The sequence below is a fragment of the Melospiza melodia genome, chromosome 2 (assembly GCF_035770615.1).
Source record: "Melospiza melodia melodia isolate bMelMel2 chromosome 2, bMelMel2.pri, whole genome shotgun sequence".
NCBI classification, from domain to species: domain Eukaryota; kingdom Metazoa; phylum Chordata; class Aves; order Passeriformes; family Passerellidae; genus Melospiza; species Melospiza melodia.
Genome location: NC_086195.1, coordinates 69,782,030 through 69,802,718, shown reverse-complemented (window position 1 = coordinate 69,802,718; position 20,689 = coordinate 69,782,030). Strand labels below are relative to the sequence as shown.

The window sequence follows — 20,689 nt, the reverse complement described above, 5'->3', positions numbered from 1 at the left end:
ACATTTTCATTCTGTTTTCTCTTCTCCACAATCAAAGAAACCATCAGCATTTTACAACTGTTTGGGAAAAATTCTTTCTCAGCTTCCCACAGTGCAAGCTTGTTATGACAGATATCTATAATCTCAAGCAAAATTTACATTTATAATGCTGAAATGTGAGGTAGTCATCTAACTCTATACTCAAGTAAGTAAAAACAGGCACGTGAAGGTCTTAATTAATTTCATCCTCTGCTAAAAACCTCAGGTAGGTGAGGTGAATTGTGCCCGGACATTTCCTTTCACTAAGTACAAAGAGAGTCTAAAAATGATGTGTGAACTTAGGTAAGCACTTGCCTTAAATCTGTTTTCTCTGTATTTCTCCTGGCTATAGACTGGTAACAAATTTCTGCTTAAGGGATGCCGTAAATCTTTTATAATTATGCACCACTTAAAGGCCAGATCTCCGGTTTAGCAGCTTTTCCAATTGCTTTTTCAGGCTTGTCTGCACCTGTAACTGGCAGCACATGCCTGGCATGATATCCAGTAACTACTCCCACAAGCCCAACCTATAAGGATATCCACAAGGAACAACTCAATCTTTCCCCTTCTGCAAAAGCCAAGAAACAGTGCTCTTGGCTTCTGTCTCTGATTTGGGACACTGTCACTGATTTTGGTGTCCCAAATCAGAGACATCAGAGACAGTTCAAGAGTGCTGTTGAACTCTTCTGAGAAAGATGCTCAACAGCACCTGTGACAGCAAAGGGCCACAGACTGCAGCAGAAGTGGGTAAGGGGTACACAACATGAAGTCCATGGGAGGACACAACCAACTGTATCCCTTCTCCAGGGCACAGGAGCTGGAATCACCATGTATGTCATCCAGGAACTTGCATTTCCAGGAGAAGAAAAAAGATACTATTGACCAGAACAAAATGTAGAAGTGCTACATGGGAGCAGATGCCCATGAAATTTTTAGATAATTTTGAGGACCTCTGCTGCACAGCCAACGCACACTTGTAATGCAAGAAAGTTCTCAGCCTCCTGACCTTACATATGTTCATAATCCAGAGTGAGATGAATGCACAGCCCTTCTTGAGTAAGTTACCAAAAGTTAATTAAGCCCCAGTGTTTAAAAGAATCTCCCCCAAAGGCAAGTTACCTTTCATTTACAGCAGCACTCTAGAGGACTCACCAAAACATTTGACAAGGAAATGTCTTTAACAAAGAGAGACATAATGTAGGGTAACTATCCAGACTCCACCATTCAAGAGAGATTTCCTGGCAAACTCTCACTGCTATTAGAGTTCACTTACCTCTCTAAGAAGAAAGCACTACTCATCTTCAGTGACACTTACTTTCAGAAGAGTGAGAAATAAGAAACAGGTAGAGAGGTTTTTATACACAATTTTGTGAAAAATCTGAAGCCCAGCATACAGAATGACAAAGTAAGGACCTGACAAACTCAGATTTGTTTGTTCCTTTATGTGAAGACTCCTAACTTTTCAGGAAGTTTCTCTACTGCAGTTTAAGGGTGACATAAGCAGCTGAAGTAGTCCCTTACTGAAAAAAATCAGCTCTACGGATTATGCTAAATCCCTGAAATCCTTGAGACAAGCGTTCTTTTGGGTTTTTCATTGTCTGACACATATTCTGCCACTTCATTAATACTTTTTAAGATATTTTTTCTCATAATAACAACTGTAATTTGATATTATTTTATTCTACTACTGAAATTATTTGATTTGATGGACTTGTTTACACTTGAAATGAAAACATTGCAGAATTCTTTCTTGCTATACTTCTACTACAACTGCATCCACTCAATAAGGTTTATATTTCATTACATGAATTTTAGTGATAAGAACTGTATTACGACAGCAGCAACAATATAATCAAAACATACCGTTTATTCAACTGCAAGATTTCAAAACCCCTGGATCTATCCTTTCTAATAAAAACTGCCATCAGAGCCTTTTGTTATGCTAAGTCTTATTTTCAAGAAGAGATTGTTTTGCCTAAAAATTACATCTATAGACTTTTATTTCAAGCAAAACTAATTTTAATCATATTTAATTTGGCATTGTTTTTCAGAAAACTGCAAGAAAGAAGACTGCTGCTTCTACTTCTGCTATCATATGCATGGGAAGATAACTACCCTGACACTGATTTTCATTCAACATGCAAAATTTGTTCCTTTGGTTTCACCAGTTGTCTCATCACCCAAACCTCACCAGAATACAAGATTGCCAAATTCTTGTTGTACAAGTAACCTCAGGATATATTTGCCCTTCAGAAATTTCCAGTTGGCTGTATAATTAAGATGGTCACAAATTCAGAGAATCATAGAATGGTTTGGTTTGGAAGAGACATCTTCCTCTAGACCATGTTATTTTACATTTCAGAAACAGCAAGCCCATTTGGCTATCTAGAAAGTATTAAACAGCCTTTCGCAATTTCTATTTTGCCACAAAAGCTAAAGAGTGATCTTTATTTAGCCCTTTGATGACTCCAGATTTGGGTTATTTCTTTATTAATTGTCAAAGGAAAGCTGTTGATATTCTTTTGATATTGCTTTCCAAAACCATTTGAAGTTTCCTTTCTTACTGCATATAAACCTACAAAAAACACTCTCCTGATTTCTTTCATTCAAATGTGATGACTTTGCATTTTCAAGCTGTCCTAAAACGGCTGCCAGAAAGTTTTTCATGCCAGTCTTTATCTAAGTGAGTGAGTGCATTTTATGGACTATTTATGCGAGATATCCCACATCCATTATAAAATATAGTGCATAACTAAGCCCATTTCCTTCTTTTACTCAGGCTTCCTTTAGGAAACAAGGAAAATATGCTCAATTTTTGAATCAAAATTTACCATTACCTAAAACTTTCTTGTTGTAATATGACTTTTCTGGTGAGAAGACTGAAGAGTAAAAAACTATAAGGTTTTCAAAGAAATTTATACTTTATCAGGAATAGATCTTTGTGGATCCTTCCACAGATGCTTAGGAAGGACTCAACCACCAACCACTGTACATCCTTTAGGGAAGATATTACCCTCAACACATAATTAGCAGAGCTCCAAGAAGCCAAATCCAGCTCTTGGTCAACACCTGCAAATATCTGCAGTCATGATTAACTTGCACCCTGCTCAAAGGGTACTATATTCTCTCATTCTTTTCTTTTTAGATGTCTCTTACATCCTTCAGGACCTAATTTTTATTCAGCCTCTTATCCAATAATTGTCACAATACTCACCCTTTTCTCTTTCTGCCTCAGTGTTATCCTGGCTTTTCTTGTTTTCATTCCCTTGGAGAAAATACCCATCTAGCAAGTAACCATTATCACTCTTTGGTTGATTGTCAGATTGCAATTTTATTTTACTCTACCCCACTTCTCATATTTTGTTCAGAGCAGTCGTTTTTTCTTGTCTACTTTGAATCACAATCCCCGAGCTGTGATTTTAATTCCTTTCAGTTTTTTTTCTTCCTTCTTGTTACCTCCCCAATTTGTTCTGTTTTCCTCTCACACACAGATGCACACACACACACATATCAATTTAAACTTACTTTATCTAATCCCACTTCATCCAAAGCATTACTCATGATTAGTTTTCTATCTTTTCATCTTTTCCAGCTAAACTTGAAACAATTTTCTCCCATGACTCCTCTTAAGCCATTCATACACTCCATACTCCTTGATTCTTTCCACTAATGCTTCACCTGCTTTACCATAGTTTCAAGACCTTGTCAAAATAAGGGATTCTTTTCTGGTTTCCCCTGCTCACTCCTTATAATCCTTTTTGCTATTCAGGAACAATTTAGATTTACTTATTTTTAACTGCTTTGTCACCAGAGAGCTGGCACTTTCTACAGTATGAAAAAAAAAAATTGATGACTTCTCCAAGGTATTCTTATTATTTTGTAAGGTTTACAATGAGCCATCAATTTTTACTTCACGTCTTTGTTTTGTTCATGATGGAAGCACTATTTTAAGTGTAAGCACTTGATACAGCTAATGCAGACTCAACACAAACTTCCTAGATTTATAAGCCTAATGCAGGAGCAGATAAAAGAAGAGATCATGATTTCAAGTGGGGTTCACAGTAAATGGAAGTGAAATTACATCTGTGTGCGAATTCTGTTTAGGCTAGCACTTCCACCTTGTACAAAATTAGTCACAACGAAAGAAGAAGAGTGCACAGCTCAGTTTTGGCACTTGCAACCTTCTCCCTTATGCTAAAAGAAATTAATGTACCATCATATTACCTATCTAAGTGTAGACATCCAAGTTAAGAAGTGATCTAAGTTTTGAGTTTTTATACAGGTACTGGAGAGAAGAATCAAGGGGGGTGATTTATGCCATGCATCTTAGCCTTTGGATGGAATTGTTTAAGAACCTGCTTGCCCACTGACTATATGGGGAAACTCTGGACTTTCAGTATTTGTATCCTAAAAAAAATTATTTCTTAAAAAAATGACAGGGTGTTTGGAATTAGGTGATCTTTAAGGTCCCTTCCAAACAGTTCTGATTCTATGAAAATTCTTCATCTTTTTGTATCTTAAACTTAGAACATGTATCAGTGCAGAAACTTGAAACGTACATTCCAGAGAACTGGATGCAGCAATTTCTTCCCATAAAATCACATTCTTTCTTGTACAATTCAGGTCATTTACTATACAGCTTCAGAAGCTCATAATCCCTGTACCTCTTATTTTCTTCTGTGCTTCCGCCATTGCTGACACAGTAATATTTGAGTTATCATAAACACTCAGTTTGTTGGGTTCTTCTATCTCTGCTCTATTTCAGACTTGGAAGAAAATCCATCAAACCTTTCAAAAAATTTGAACAATTCAGAAATTTCTAGAAATTATTTTTCTGGTGTAATCTATCATTCCATGAAAAATATACATAAAAATGGAAAATAGCTGTTGCTTGATTCACTTTATTTCATCAACGAAGATTATAAAGTACTAGCAAAATGGGACTTAAAAAGTAACTTTAAAAATGTTTAGTACTTCAAATTGCATAATTTGATTTTAAAGGTTGGTAACTGTAAGAGTGTTTAAAAGGCAGAAATTATTACATATGGGTTAAGTTTGATTCATTTAAACATGAGTAATATATTTTTCTCAGTTTTAGGGAAAAAATCAGTAGCATACTAACTGGCAAAATTTTAGGCAAGGAAAGAACAGCACTAATTAACTTCATTCTTTGGTATCCATGACATGTTTATATAGCCATTATATAATGAGATATATGTAATAGGCATAATAGGTACACCATATTTTCTCAATAAATAAATATACAACCAACATAATCTAATCTCTTACAATTTGCTCAACAGGAACATACTCTGACTCATATATTTGTGCCTAAAATTATCTACCAGTACCTTTGCTTAGCTTTGAGAGTTAATACTCCTTTCACTGCTCTCTCACATATAAAAAAAATAAACCACAACCAGTGAATTATTTTGGGTTCTTTTGTTCTTATGTGTTAACTCTAGCACAAGCACTGAAGGCTAAACTCTACTGTCAGCAGCCCTGGTGCAATCCCGCTGGTGTCACTGGGCTTGTACTGAAGCTTGTGTAACTGAAGTTGCAGGTACTAATCCATGGGATGTAGTTACACCTGCAGGAGGAAGCAGCCCTGAAAGAGTGAAGGAAATGCCTGCACTAATAGTAAAAATGAGTAATAAGGAATGTGCACACACATAAAGTACATGCACATTTATAAACCAATATGGATTCAACAGGACAAGCTTTTTATGCATGACTCAGTTGCTTTACAAGTATTTTTACAGCAGCAGAAGGATTTGCTGTTTCTTTTAAAATCTTTAGTGTATGTAAGGGAAGGGAGCCATACTCCTCTGCACTCTACTACTGAAAGCGTAGCGGAACAGCTCCCTCATACCCAATTAATTTTGCTGTAGGAAAAAAAAGAAAAAAGAAGACATTTTGAATGGCTGAGACAAAACCAGTGGTTTTCTGCTCCTCCTCCCAAGCTCAAGGAAAACTGATGTAACTGCTGTTCACAGGGATTAACCATGTAAACACTGAGAAGAAGCTAACACAGCCTAACTGATCATCACCAGTCCCAATCTAAGCCTAGCCAATATTGAGCAAACTATCCCAAATACTTCTCAAGCTTTCTTGGTAGGAAAAATTGGTTTGCATCAGTTCAAGGGAATTTGAGTTTTTCACAAAAATTCTTTCAACTTAGAGAGGAAAAAATCACTTTCATCCACCTTCAATCAATCTAATTTCTGACACAATAATGAAATATTAAACTTGAAAGTCACTCTGAAAGTAATTTCTATGCATTGCCACAGTATTCTAAAAAAAAGACGTTATTTTCAAGAGTACCTATTAATGTATAACAGCAGAGACGAGAGAAGCTTTACTAAAGAACTGAGGAAAGCCAAAAGAAAGCTTGAGAAAATTGCTGACACATAATCCTCTTTAAAACAACACAAAAAGGTCGCAGTGCTCTCTTGCTATAAGCCAGCAGTGATGAAAAGACCTATGGTACAAGAAATGTGGTACTCTAAGAATATTTTTACTACACTAAAATGCACAACTGCAACACAGAAGTACTCTGAAAATGTTTAATGTCACGCAATACTACTTTTAAATGTCAAGTATTTCATCATCTGTTTCCACAAGTAGAGTACATTTTACCAGTTATATAAAGTATCTTTATTACATTCTCCATAGGTTTCCTGACATAATGAAACCTTTAATTTCCACATCAGAGCTGAAGTATTTGGCAGCAGAGATGAGGAAAGTATTCCAGTTCCTATTTCAACAATATGCAATGAAGTTTGTGGCCATTAACAATCACAGATAAATTTGTGTACAAATATTCTCCTGGACATCAAATGCTCCAATATGCACTAGGCCACTAACCAGACATTTTACTTGCCATTACTACACTGTACATGCTCCAGTATGTCTGCTCCACAGAAAACTTATTTTTCAGGATTAAATTTATTTCTGCTTCATCCTGGGCTCATCACAGGAGCCATCAGCCCATCAAAGGTGTGGACACACATACCCCCACAAGCAGAGAGGCACCAGGGCAGGTGGAGGTACCCTGGCAGAGACCCTTCCTCTCCCAGGGAGGCTCAGTCCCTGGCTCAGGGTGACACCCAGCACTGTGGGTCAGCTGGGGGACACCTTGCAGCCTGAGGAGCACATCACTGTCTGAGGGGCTGCGACACTGGCAGGATGCAGGAACAAGCATCTTGGCATTGCAACAAGACTTAGGAGATGTTCAGGTGAGGAATAAAAGGTGTGGAAAAGGGAAGAATAGATGTGGTTTAGAAGTAGAGAGGAAAAAGTACAAGAAAACAGAGGGGCAAGTGGATAAAGGGGGCCAGTCACAAGTAGACAAGGCTGGTCAGTTCATTTCCTTGTCTGAGCCCTGTGCCTGCTGAACATCTTCTGTCATTAAAGTCCATTTTTACCTATTTTCTTGGCTAAGAGGCTCTGTGTCTGTGGTACCAGCAGCTGGAGTGCATCAAGGTGCCCACAAGCAGTGGGTGATTGCCAGCAAACAACTCAACGTAATGCTAAACCAAGAAAAAAAAAATCTTTGCGCACTTATACTCATTGCTATGTATCTCCTACTTCACCCAAGCAGAAAGATTAATGTGACAGGAAAAGCTGTTCTTACAATCTTCTTGAATCATTCTTCACCAAGAAACAGCAGGGAAAGAAAAATGGCTAGAAAATATCTGGAAATAAGAAACTGGTCTCAAAGTGTATCTGATGGAGGACAATATTAAAGCTTTAACTTTAGTAAAGCAGGGGAATTTCGACAAAATATAAACAAACTTGATTTTAGCTACAGCCAAAAATCAAAAATATGTGGAATTAAAGAACTGGGGAGAAAGTAAAGTATAATCTATTTTCTTTCAGTAGATCTACATATAGAGACAAAGTTCATTGAGACATGATTGAAACAGGGATGCCCAATTCTGACCAACCTGCCTTATTGATAAGATCAGTCTCCCCAAGACATGAGGATGGCTCCTGAAGATTGGTCCTTATTTTGAAAGGAAGATGAATATCTTTCAACAATTCCAAGATACACAGAAAAAAGTTTCACTAACTAGAATATATTTGTGTCCTTCGGCATGAAATTCAAATTCTTGGGGAAGGAAAGAACATTTCTCTGACTTAGTTTACAAACAAACTCTAAACTAGTACACAATGCTTCTAAAAAGAAATTAAATGCTATTGAAAGCACCAGCTGCAAATTATACTTCTCCTCTAGGGAAAGACCAAAAGGTCATATGGACAGTTGAGGACTTTCAGTATTTTTAGAATAAGAAAGAACACTATGAAGATACCACATATCTGCTTCTACTAAAGAGGAAGACTATGGTGAAATCTAAGTGATAAATCAACCTTGCACTGTGTACATTATTTGAAAATTAGTATAGTTCAGTAGTATCAAGATAAACTCACAGTGTGCCATGCACACGTTGCCATCACCTTTGCAAAGTGTAAGTCCTGAATTTGGACTTAGGCTTTGCAAGAAAGACAAGATTACAAAAGACAAGATTACTTTTGTTATGACCACATTAATGCTCCCTTAAGCTGAGCAAAGAACAACATTCAGTAAAATGTTTGCCAACATTCAATTGGCAATATTGCCAATATTCAGTAAAATGTTTCAGCCTAGCAAACATAAAACATAACATACTCAGCACAAATAATTTATGACTAAAAAGAATCCAGAATTTTAAACTCTTGTCATCTCTATGCAGAAAAATTTACAGGCACAAATTACTTGACAACTGATTGAATATGTTAATGTAAGATACAAAAGAAATGCACTTCAGTTGTTATTTCTCTTTACTAATACCTCAACAAGTGGAAATTTATTTCATGTAGGAATCTTTATTTTCTATTACCTTCAAACTAAGCCAATTTTCTACACAAAATTATGAGGGCTGCAATATCTAAGATCAGGAAAACAGATATTATCTGCAGCATATTTGGGTTTCCTCCTCTATCCTAGGTCATCTAACCACTGATTAAAAATGTAATTTACTATCAAGTCTGAGTCACCAGATCACTGCATTAAAAGTAGCGTCAGGTTTTATTGTGTAAAATGTGGATTAGCAATAACTCACATTCCCAAAATGTCTACACGCACAATTTGCAACAGTAGGGACTTCACAATATTTGCTGAAACTGTGTTGAAGTTGTGTTAATTTTACAGCATGGATCAGTGAATACCTGGCTAACAATGGGGGAAAATATGAGCATTTAAATGGCTAACTTCAAAATTTTGTTAAAAGAGAATGGTGTTCCTTTGAGATCTTTTTTATATTGTTGTAGGGAATGAGTAAGAACACACTCTAGCTATTCTAAAATTTGTAGAAAGTATCCATAAATAACAGGAAAATGCTGCTATGAAAAACACAGTGAATAATATTAATACCTAAAAGATCACAAGTTAAGCGTATATTTTCTATCCATTGCTGTTACTGATGTTGCATTACATGCTACCAGGATAAGAACCTTGCCTTGGCTGAACTTTAACAGGTAGTTTGCAAAGCAAAATATTCAACAATTCTACACATTAAAAAAATAAATATTGTTAAAATTACAAAGAAGAGATCTTGTATAACAAATTACAGACATATTTAATCTTAAATAAGTGAAAAACCCATTATAATCAAACCTTTCATGTCCAATAAGACATGAAAGCAAGATTTTTCTGTCCCACTTTTCATCTAAACAAGCTTTCTCTTCAATACCGAGCAGTCACTTTCTCTTTACTTCTTAGATTATCCAAGGTCAAAGGAACACATCTGTCTCTGACAGCAATTAATCTGAAATCCTCCAAAATGAAGTCTTATGAAAAAGAAAAGCTTTCTTCTTTTAGTATAATTAAAACCATTAAGATGATGACATCTGTGCTAGCTCTTCTTTAATTTTTTTTTACAATGGCTTTCAGTTAAGTTCTGCACCTTTCTAATACAGTAAATACTGACCAATATAAGTCCCACTGTCTTGAATTAAAAAAAAAAAACCAAAAAAATCTATAAGTAAGTAGTTATTCACGTGCATTCTTTATGCTGTTTCCCAAATCACTTCAGAACTTTAACTTCACGACAAAGTAACTTAAAATAAAGCTATTGCTATGGAAAAAAAGCCGTGTGTAGTTGAAGGGCTTTATCAGCTTCCTAAAATCACAGAATGGTTTGGGCTGGGAGGAACTTTAAAGATCATCCAGTTCCAATCTCCCTGCCATGCATCTTAATTTTATAGATACATACATATATATATATCTATGTATATATTCTAATCAAGTATTTTATGAAAAAGACAATGGGCTTGATGGTTTAAGACCATGAATTGTACTACAAAAGCATATTTGATTATGTTCGCCACTGGATCCTTGCAAACCTACCAACTCAACTGACTTTAGCCTGCTGCTACAACAACCAGTAAGGTTAGCCCTGGTAGCATAATATATAAAGACTTATACAAGAGGAATTACTAATTCAGGGCTAGGCAGAGAATGACAAAACCAAATTCAAATGACTTGTGATTTAGGACAGGTTGGTCCATGTAATATAAGGCTGCCTCAGATCTCCAAGTGCTTCAAAAAACTTTAACAGGCATACACTGCATTCTGCAGCACCTGCCAACATCACAGGCAAATTAAAAATTAAGTATAGATGGCTGTAGAGGAGGGGTATGTGAACACCCACACACCCCCATATTTATGGTATATATGATTTTTCTCAGAGTGATGAAAATACCAGACAGGGCAATGCCTGGCTGGCTTCCCCCAGCAGAGGCAACATGGATAAGAGTGGCCCAGCAAGAACAGGTTTTGCAAAAGCAAAGCACTGTACCTCTTTCAAGGGATTTATTACATTGTCACCCAAAGGATTCAATAGTGGGTATCCAAAAACCTGTTGGCAAGGGCAGTGTTTTGTCAAAAAGTTTGCTTTACAAATTTGAGAGTGTTAGAACTAAGACTGATAAATGCACACCCATGATCTGGACTGCAATGCTGAAGTACTTGCACTCTAAATCCAAAGAGCAGGAAGCATTACACACTCCCTATGCTGAGTCACCTGAAGCCATGGGACACAAATGAGTGCAGGGTGTGATCTCTACAGTTCAATATGCTCCTCTCTCCCAGTCTGCTAATTGCAACATTTCAAACATCCATAGAAAGAACTCCTTGATTGAATCTAAAGTCCAGCATTATTCATAGGCAATTGAAAATGGACAGTGTTTTAATTTCAGAGAATAGAAGTGGAATAATTAGATACATGACCAAGGGATGCATTTACTTGTTGGATTGACAGGATGTTAGTAACTCTACCTATATCCAGACACAATGAAGGCTTTTTGATTTTTTTATGTATTGTAATACATAGCACTCAAATAGGCAATGTAGTGTTCATTCCTACAGAAAATACAAGAAATCCCCTAAAATAATGAAGTTACTTTACTTGAAAGTAAAGTTTTTTTCCTTAATTAAAATTATGCCTTTGAGAAGACTTAAATATTAAAAATGCATTCATAATTTTAAAGCAAAACACATGAAAAGAATCACATTTTTTTGCTTCAGAATCACTCTAGCCCTTCTTTAAAATACGTTTCTTTTTTAAACAGTATATTTTAAAAGAAAAGGTTTGAAATAAATTTATTTTCAGGTAGAAAAAGATTGGGTATGAAATAAAGGTGAAGTAAATCCTAAGGTCCATTCTGTACTTTTGCTTTGGTTTTCAACAGTGGCAGAATATTTTTTTATGCTGTCACACTAAAATCCATTTAGGTCATCAGAGAGCAGGATGAAAAGTTTTCCATTTTTGCATGTTTAAGGTGAGCTGTTTTATATTAGTTCATTAGTTTTGTGTTCTGAAGAACCATTTTCACGAATGATCAAAAAATATTTTATAAACATTATTTAAATCAAGCCTGTCAATACTGCTGTTATAAAAGAAAAAAATGTCTTATCCCGCTGCAGAAACAAGGCAGAATACAGCACTGCTTGCCAGGGCAAAAAAAAAAAAAATGCTGTGATACAACTGAAGGGCCAAAACAGACAAGCCAAGCCAATGCAGCTTTAAAAGACTTGCACAGAGCTCTACCAGCTTTAACTTTTCCATTGCAATGCACATTAATGACAGGCTGAAAGATTAGTATGAATAAACAAAACTGCAGGTTAAGAATCTGGAAAAACATAAGTCATTAGAGATAATGAGGTGTGTAAGACTATGATCAAACTAATTAGGAGAAAAGCAACAAATTTATTCTGAAAAGTCAATGGAAAAAATATACATACCTACATGATGGTATTTTAATATATTTATATATAATATTAATTAAAAAAACAAACTCCATGAGTTTACTACTTTTGTGAAAAATCAGATCCTGTAACCTTAGACCAAAATTTCTTTTTAGTCTTATATTACCACTGTCCTCAAAAATTTGCAAATCATCTATAGTCATTGTTGTGGTTTAATCCCAGCCTGCATCCAAAACCCAAACAGCTGCTTACTCCTCTACCAGCAGGACTGGGAGAGAATTGGAATGATCAAAAGTAAAAACCTTGTGGGCTGAGATAAAGACAGTTTGATAGGGAAAGCAAAAGCCACAAACAATGGAAAATAAGGAGTTAGTTCACTCCTTCCCATGGGCAGGCAGGTGTTCAGCCATCTCTAGGAGAGCTTGACTTGGGAAGACACATGCCATTACTCTGAATGTCCATCCCTCCCTCCCTCCCTCTTCCCCCCCCTTTATACAGTGAGCATGATGTCACACCACCTGGAATATCCCTTTGGTCAGCTGGGATCCCCTGTCCTGGCTGTGCCTCCTTCCAGCCTCCCATGTACCCCCCACTCTCTCACCAGTGTGGCAGCATGAGAAGCAGAAAAGGCCTTGGCTCTGTGTGAGCCCTGCTCAGCAATAACAAAATTAACCCTATATTAGCAACCATGTGCTCAGCACAAACCCAAAAAAGTCTCATACCAGCCCCTGTGAAGAGAGTTAACTCTACCCCAGCCAAAACCAGCTCTGTCATATATGACATTTAACATTAATTATGTAAACACTTGCCCTAATTGTAAAAATATGTAAGGGCACATACCCCCTCCAATAATCTTCTAGGTCTAGAATGCACCTACATTCTTATTATCCAGTAAAAAACCTTTCACTGACTGTGCTCAGAAATTGACAAAGTTTCCTCATTATTTTTACAGTCAGGTGTGGCAATGTGCTCCCATCCCCAACCTGTCTTTTATATTCCATTATAATTCCTGCTCAAGTAATAACCCTAAGTGGTGGTCAGTCATGGATGTATCTGGTCCTGACAGCTCAATCTGGCTCCAGCTGGGCTTGGGAGGAGATAGACAACAGCATGATAGGCAAGAACAACATTTGGCCAATACACCCAGCTAACCAAAATGCTGGTCAATGTCCAGCTCAAGGCAAATTTGGAAGAAACTAGGACCTATAGTCAGTACACAAATATGACTGTGACTCTATCACCTTACTCCATGAAGAGCAGACAGCCCAGGGCCTGGTGAGCTCTCCTGCAAGGCAGTGGGCTGCACACCAGGATTCCCCCTTGAGTAGGAATGCTCTCAAGGTTATGAGATGCTACATCAAATGGCTGGTAAGTGAATTGGGAATAAGCACACTGAAGCTTGGCAATCTTTCAGAAAGGATGATTAAACACCGGAATGGGCAGCCCAGGGACGTGGTTGAGTCACTGTCCCTAGAGGTGTTTAAGAAAAAAACTGGATGTGGCACTTAGTGCCATGGTCTAGTTGACTTTGTGGTTTGATCATAGGTTGGACTTGATGATCTCAGAGGCCTTTTCCAACCTAATTGATTCTGTGATTGCAAATATTTAATCTTTTAGACATCAAGCACTGGCCAAGGCTTGTGACAGTCTGGATCCAGCTGCACCTAAACTCCCCTCTGAAAGGAAGTTTCCAACAGAATGGAGTCCATTCTGAACCTCATGGCTCAATAGGAAGATTCCCCCAAAATTCTGACTGTTCTCTATCCAGTAAATGATCAAGTATATCTGGCAATTCATTCTTGTTAAACCACTGCTGCATTTACCACTGAACTTTTTATATCAATGAAATATAGATCCTTCTTACTCGAGAGTAAAGTGCCTGATTCCATCCACAACACCAGAACAGGAAGCATTTATTTTTCTTTTCAGCCCTTGTTTAAGCTTTTATGTGTCCCCTTCTAATGCACTACCTCTAGGTCCACTAGCTGAATGGCAGAGAGGAAAGGTGAAATTTTGCAGAACTCCCCATTTTGGCATCATCCTGGCCCCCACACTGCCCTACTCCAGGAGGGGCTGAGCTCACAGTGTCCCTAAGCTGGAATGCACCAAAACAGCCTTCTCTGCAGCCACACTCAGGCAAGGGTCAAACAATATAAAGATTTGATTATAGCTCATGAAAACATAACCAACACAGTTTCAAAATTACTTCTTCAGGACATGTCTTACATGTACCTTCACAGAACTCATCATAGACGGCATAGTTAGCAAATCAAACAAATAATAAAATAACAATAACTCTAAACTGTAATAATACAAAAATAATAATTTAAAAGAACAATGTGAAACTGAACAAATATGAAGAATTCATTGTGACTGAAAGGAGAATAAAATACATATTCCTTAGATCTTATTGCTGTGACAGGATGGCAGAGGAAGGGAATAACCACAGTACCTGAGTGAACTTCCCTAAATTTTTTTGTTAAGATGAAAAGAAAATAAAATTCCATCATAAGATAAATAGAAAAGCTCCCTTCAATTTCCATAAGTGATGCAGCAAAGACAGCCTTATAGCTACTTTTAACTCAACTATGCAGCTTTTTGGAAATGAAAAAAGAAATAAATAAGGCCTATTCTGTGCAACACAGAAAATGAGATGATTCATATGTTATTAAATTAATAATTCTCATTATACAGAGAGATCTAAAATTTACAGCAAAAGAATAGAGAACAAACAAACTCCCACAAATGTTTAATTGTGTTTAAAATGTCAGAGAATAATTCATTTTGTACCATCGAAGCTTCCTATCAAATTTATTCCCACGTCCAAAGCTTAGTGAGCCAAAGTTTTCAAATCACTGAACCTAGAAACAAACTTAATTGTTTCTTCTGATATTTTCTGCAGGCCCAAATTATAACAGAATAATAGAATAAGGCTTTTTCTTTTGTTTCAGCTAAAAAAAGCATACTGATGAAAACCAGTCCCACAAAGGATTATTTTTTTTCCAAACTATTGAGTTGAAAGGTTTGAAGAATATCAACATTTGCAAAATGTTTAATAAAGTGACTTTAAATGATTAGGGGGTTAATCAGACAAATCACTTAGTTTACCAATTGTATACCAGCTGTACAAAGGAAATTTCTCTCAGGTGGACCAGTGCAAAGATGACATGTGAACATGCTTTGTGAATGCTGACCATCACTGTGAGAAAGATCTCCAAAATCTCAGGAATTTTTGGAGGAAGACGGCAGAGAGGATGAGCAGAGCTGTTAATGAACTGGAAATGCATTGAGGGTACATCCTGTAAAACAATGACACAGGTTGTGCCAACAGCCTAATGAAACCATGAGAAGTCTCCGTCCAGCATGTAACAACTCTAAAAACAGCCTGACCTTATTTAGGGATCGGCCAGGTTATCAGTTGTGGCTAGTAATTACAGAAAAAACCCATCATTTTGATTCAAAAATTGAAAATCCAGTGCCTAAATTTGGAAATAATTTTTATACGGTATAAAATTGATGACTTAATGTTGTTATAGTAAATGCAATGAAAATTACCGTTATTTAAAAAAATAATAAAACATTTTTTTTTTAAGCAGCACTTTTTATTGTGCAAACATGTGAGTGGACAGCATTAACTAGTTGTCATGAAAAGTATCTTAGAAAATCCCAACAGTCAGAAATCAAAAACACGTCAAAAATTTTCTTGAGATATATCACTTGCTTATGTATTCCCTTGCCTTTTAATTCTATTCACAAAGGTGATTTAGAAATGGTGCTCATATTTGTGGAAGGCAAATTCAATTAAAAGAATTCAAGGACAACCATCTAAAACAAGAGAAAGACAAAAGAACGAAAAAAAGGAATGTAAACATTAGAACCATGACCCAATTAGGAGGATGTGAAAAATTCTTGTTCTCCCCATCCAGTCTTCCTGGACTCCAAGTGTACTTTAGCAATGAGAGCTAAAAGACGGGGATGAATAGTAGGAATCTAAGATCACTATAGCCCCAGGGAACAGCACTTCTGGGTGTTTTAAACTCTCCACAGTTCTGAGAGTGGATCAGTATCTTACACCAAGGCTCTTTTTAGCTTTGGACAGAAAATACAATCATTTAACTTGGCTTCTCTGATCCATGAAGTAATTTTTTCCTCAGAATGTTACAAGTTTATTTTATGGCAACTAAAAATCAGTAGTGCCCTTCAGAAGTGCAAATACCTAGGTAGTTAACACTAAGGATACTTAAGCATTCACCAAAGACATTCCCAGGCACTTAGAGTCTTCCCCATGCATGTCTGGAAGTCCTAACAGTGCTGAAAATACAGCTGCTTAACACATGCTCAAGTTTCAAAATCATAATTAAATCTAGCTTTTTGTTATCTCTCTGAACCAACCTCATCCAGAAAAAAATATTTTAGGGCCTATCTGCTAAACTACATTTCCTGTAAAATAAATTATATGATGATGGCTACACTGACATACACTTAACTCACCCAGTTTGGAAGATTTGTCTCTGTATTTCCAAATATTTAAAAGAGAGACAAAACTCCCCTAACACCCCATTATGTTATGGGCTGTATTACAGGCCCCACACAATACTACAGGCTGTATGGGGCTTTGCTGGGATGGGGTTTATTCTCCACAGTAGCCTTAGTGGAGCAACAATTCAGCATGTGGCTGAAAGAATGTTGCTAATACACCATCATTTTGGTTATTGCTGAAGAGAGCCTGCACAGCATCAAGGCTTTTTCTCCTTTCAATTTTACCCTTCCTGCCCCAGTAGCAAGTTGGCTGGGGGTAGGTACAGGGTTTGGAGGGGACCTAGCCAGGAGAGATGACCCTGCATGACCTAATGAATAGTCCATATCACATGGTGTTCTGCAGCAAAAGCTCAGGGAAAGAAGGAACAAGGGAGAACATTCATGATTATGGATTTTGTCTTCCCAAGTAACCGCTATACCTGATGAAGCCTTGCTTTCCTTGCTAAACATCTGCCCGCTGCTAGGAAGCAGTGAATTAATTTCTTATTTTGCTTTACCTGCACATGCAACATTTGCTTTCCCTATTTAACTCATTATCTTCTGCTTTTATATCTTTATTTTCTACCTGACCCACAGCAGAGAGGAGTGAGAAGGTTGTTTGGCTATTGGCCAGAGTCAATCCACCACATGCTGTCACTAAATATGCATTGGGAAGGATCCCTGGACCAGGAGGGGATGCACACAGAAGCAAATGTGGATCTTGCTCAGTGACTACAGCATCACCCTTACAGAGGAAATATAAAATGAAACCAAACTAAATTAAACTGCATTACTCCTGAGAGCAAGAAAGAAAACACAGGTCTCCCAGCCCACTCCCTCAAATATGAGTTTGGAGGAAGAGGTCATTTGCTCATGACTTGGTTTTGTGTCTCATTTTAGAGAATGTTCAAACATACAAATCACGAGCAGAAGAAAATGCCTATTTGTAAAGCAGAGACCCCAAGTTCTGTGGGGCACTATGGTGGCCTGGGCTCAGCAGACAGGTCAAGCTGAAGTGCCTCTCAGTGTCTAGTGTTAACTAAGTCTCTCTGCGGTAGTGCTGCTGTGTCCCATATCTGAGAAATAACTCTTCCCAGGCTAGGAAGAGCAAGGTGACTAATTCAGAGTTGTCTATTTCTACAGCAAGCACCTTCTGTTTATCCAGTTCACATCATATGTTGGAAACTAAAATAGCCCACAGGCAATTCTCAGCCTATTGTCAACATTTCTCTTGAATGTCTTTGGTCATTTGTTCTTTATTATTTAAGAGAAAGGAACTCTAGTACAAAAAAAGTGGCATAAAAGTGTGTAAGTATTGATAGGATGTGTTAAGGGAATAAATCATATTGATTGAGCATCTTGTCACTGGTGTAATTGCATCTGTATTTAGGGATTCTAACACCGTAGCTGCAGAGGATCCTGGGCACAGGTCCAGTGCTGAAAATGAGAACTGGGGCTCACAGTGTCCCTCCTGGAAGACTAGAAAATACAAAGTATAAAATGTCTCATCAAAATACAGGAGAACCGCCAGACAGACCTATTGAAAGTGAGACCACAGCAGATGGTTTTGATGTTAGGATGGAAAACTGAGACAGAAATTATAGGAAGCCTTTTAAAAAAGCTGCATGCAAATGAACAGAGAAATTCTATTTAACTTTTTCACCCTTCCCAATAGTTCATATTCCCATCAAGGGACTTAATTCTCTTCTGCTTTAGAGCACTGCCATTCTTCTAAATTGCTCTTGGCTGTGATCTTTACCTGTGCTATGCACCGTAATTTCTAAATTTTATGAATTGTCAGTAACAAACTGGCCAGGACAACCCCTATTAAACTACCTCATCAACAGTCTTCTGAAAGCCAGAACACAGCAACATGATTCGTGTAGGTAGATAAATAATTAGGCTTATACATTGGTATCATAAGAAACAGATGTGGATAAAACACGACAGATGAGAGACATTAATTAGAAGCTTCAAAAAGAGAACTAAGATGATGCAAAAAGAAAGATTAGATACTGGCTGGCTAGCTTTGTGCTACTTGCTCTTCTTTCCTCCAATCATTTAAGCCTCTTACTCTCTTTGTGATGTGTTTGTTTTGTGTTTTTCTATGTCCTTTATCTTCAACTATAGCTGATTTTACAGTCTAAGCAACAATAATACCAAATGTTTGTAGAAAAACCAGATTTTTAAAAATCTAATAAAAACATGCATTTATTTTATGATGATCTGTTTCCTAGAAGTCATAAAAAAGAAGAGACATTAATAGGAAAATATTAAGTCAATTAGTTTGAGCTGTAATTTATCGTGAGCAATTTCCATCTACAAAAGAAGTATAGAGAGACAAATGAAGGGATATTGCACCACTTCAAAATACATTGTGCATCCAGGAATCTTTCTATTACACTAGCAGGGTGCGCATGGCTCTAAAAGCAAATACTCATGTTGCTGGTAAGGGTGACAGCCTTAAGCAAATCACTTTTCTTTTTTTCAAAGAAAGACTAGTTTTAGTAAACATAAACTACAAATTGGGTGTATATAATAAGGTGTGATTCACCTGTGATTCAATTGCACCTGTGAGTGCAATTGTCATTCCCAATTTCTTTTCCCAGAAAAGATTTTACTATGTAACTATAAAAGAAATTATTAATTGCAATATTTGTTTATAAGGTAGCTTCTATGCAATACCAAACAGAATTTCTGTGTGAAAATAAACCAACTCTATATATTTATAAAAAAACCTTTAATACTTACATAAGGGATCGTGTCCAAGGTGTCTGTGTTGACAATTATAGGGGCAGGGCTTGCCTGAAATGGAAAAAAAAGAGAAAATAAATTTAAAGACCTGAAATTCATTAATATGGAAATACCCATACTTATGCATTAACTTAAAAGCCTAAAAGCCCATTCTCCCACTGAATTAAAATCATACAACAGTATATAACTGTGGGTACCTGCTCAGTCAAGGATGAAGGAAATAGATTCTCAGCCTACAAACCAGAGCTCACTATGGCATTTCTTTTTAGTTTCTCCAGGCTTTGGACCACATCCTGAATATATATTATCCAGCTGCGCATTTTTTAGTAGAACTGTAAGAAACCTGATGTATCCACCTTTCAATTAGGGGATATTGTGGTTGAGGGTTTCGGCTTCAAATAAACCTGACAAATCCACCTCTTGCGTTTGAACCAAGATGATGAACTGATCTTTACAGAGGAGAAACATTTAAGGCTTACACTGCTTAGGAGTACTGTATAGGATATGTATAAGCACATATATGGTGATATTTATGTCAAAGGTATATTGCGCTATATACCTTTATATATAATTGGCATGGTTCATATACACTCAGCTGAGGTTCAGATTGAAATACAGGACAGTTTAAAAAGACTTGAGCATCTGCAAAGCTGCCCAACCTGATCTTTAATTTCTTGATGAAACTCATATCCAGGCTCGTTTCCAACCACCTGAACCACTTGCTCTTTCCATTCTGGCATTCAGTGGTACTGACCCAATGCCAAGCTCTGATATGACTCAGCTGCATAAGCTTGGCTCGGACTCTGGAGAAAACCAGGAAGTTGCGAGAAGGTGTGAGCCAGAGGCAAGCACCATCAGTAAAACGTCAAACTGAGGCAGGACTGCTGGGATGGGATTGCTAACAAATCAAGGACTCAGAAGGACCTATATGTAGTCAATGTAGTACAAAGTGATGGGAGGCACTCCTTCTCATGCCTACTTGGGCAGCAGACTCTTCAGTCACTGTACTGGGCTGATGAAAGCACTAATGCTTAGCACAGTAGCTCACTAGCTCTATTCATCTGCACTGTGTATTCGTCAATGAATGACTGCACTTTAAACTCATACAGACTGCAGGGTCTCTTTGTGCATGGCAGGCATGCTGAAAAC

The 20,689-nt window shown here is 37.1% G+C and overlaps 1 protein-coding gene across 22 annotated transcripts in view; it reads right to left on the bottom strand.

Moving 5' to 3' along the window:
• Nucleotides 1–20,689, bottom strand: part of DLG2 (discs large MAGUK scaffold protein 2) — a 984,895-nt gene that overhangs the window by 370,241 nt on the left and 593,965 nt on the right. For all 22 annotated transcript variants that reach the window (XM_063148780.1, XM_063148803.1, XM_063148779.1 and 19 more), the window contains one exon: nt 19,538–19,591. In XM_063148780.1, coding sequence (XP_063004850.1) covers nt 19,538–19,591 — 54 coding nt within the window. The remainder of the gene's footprint in view (nt 1–19,537; nt 19,592–20,689) is intronic.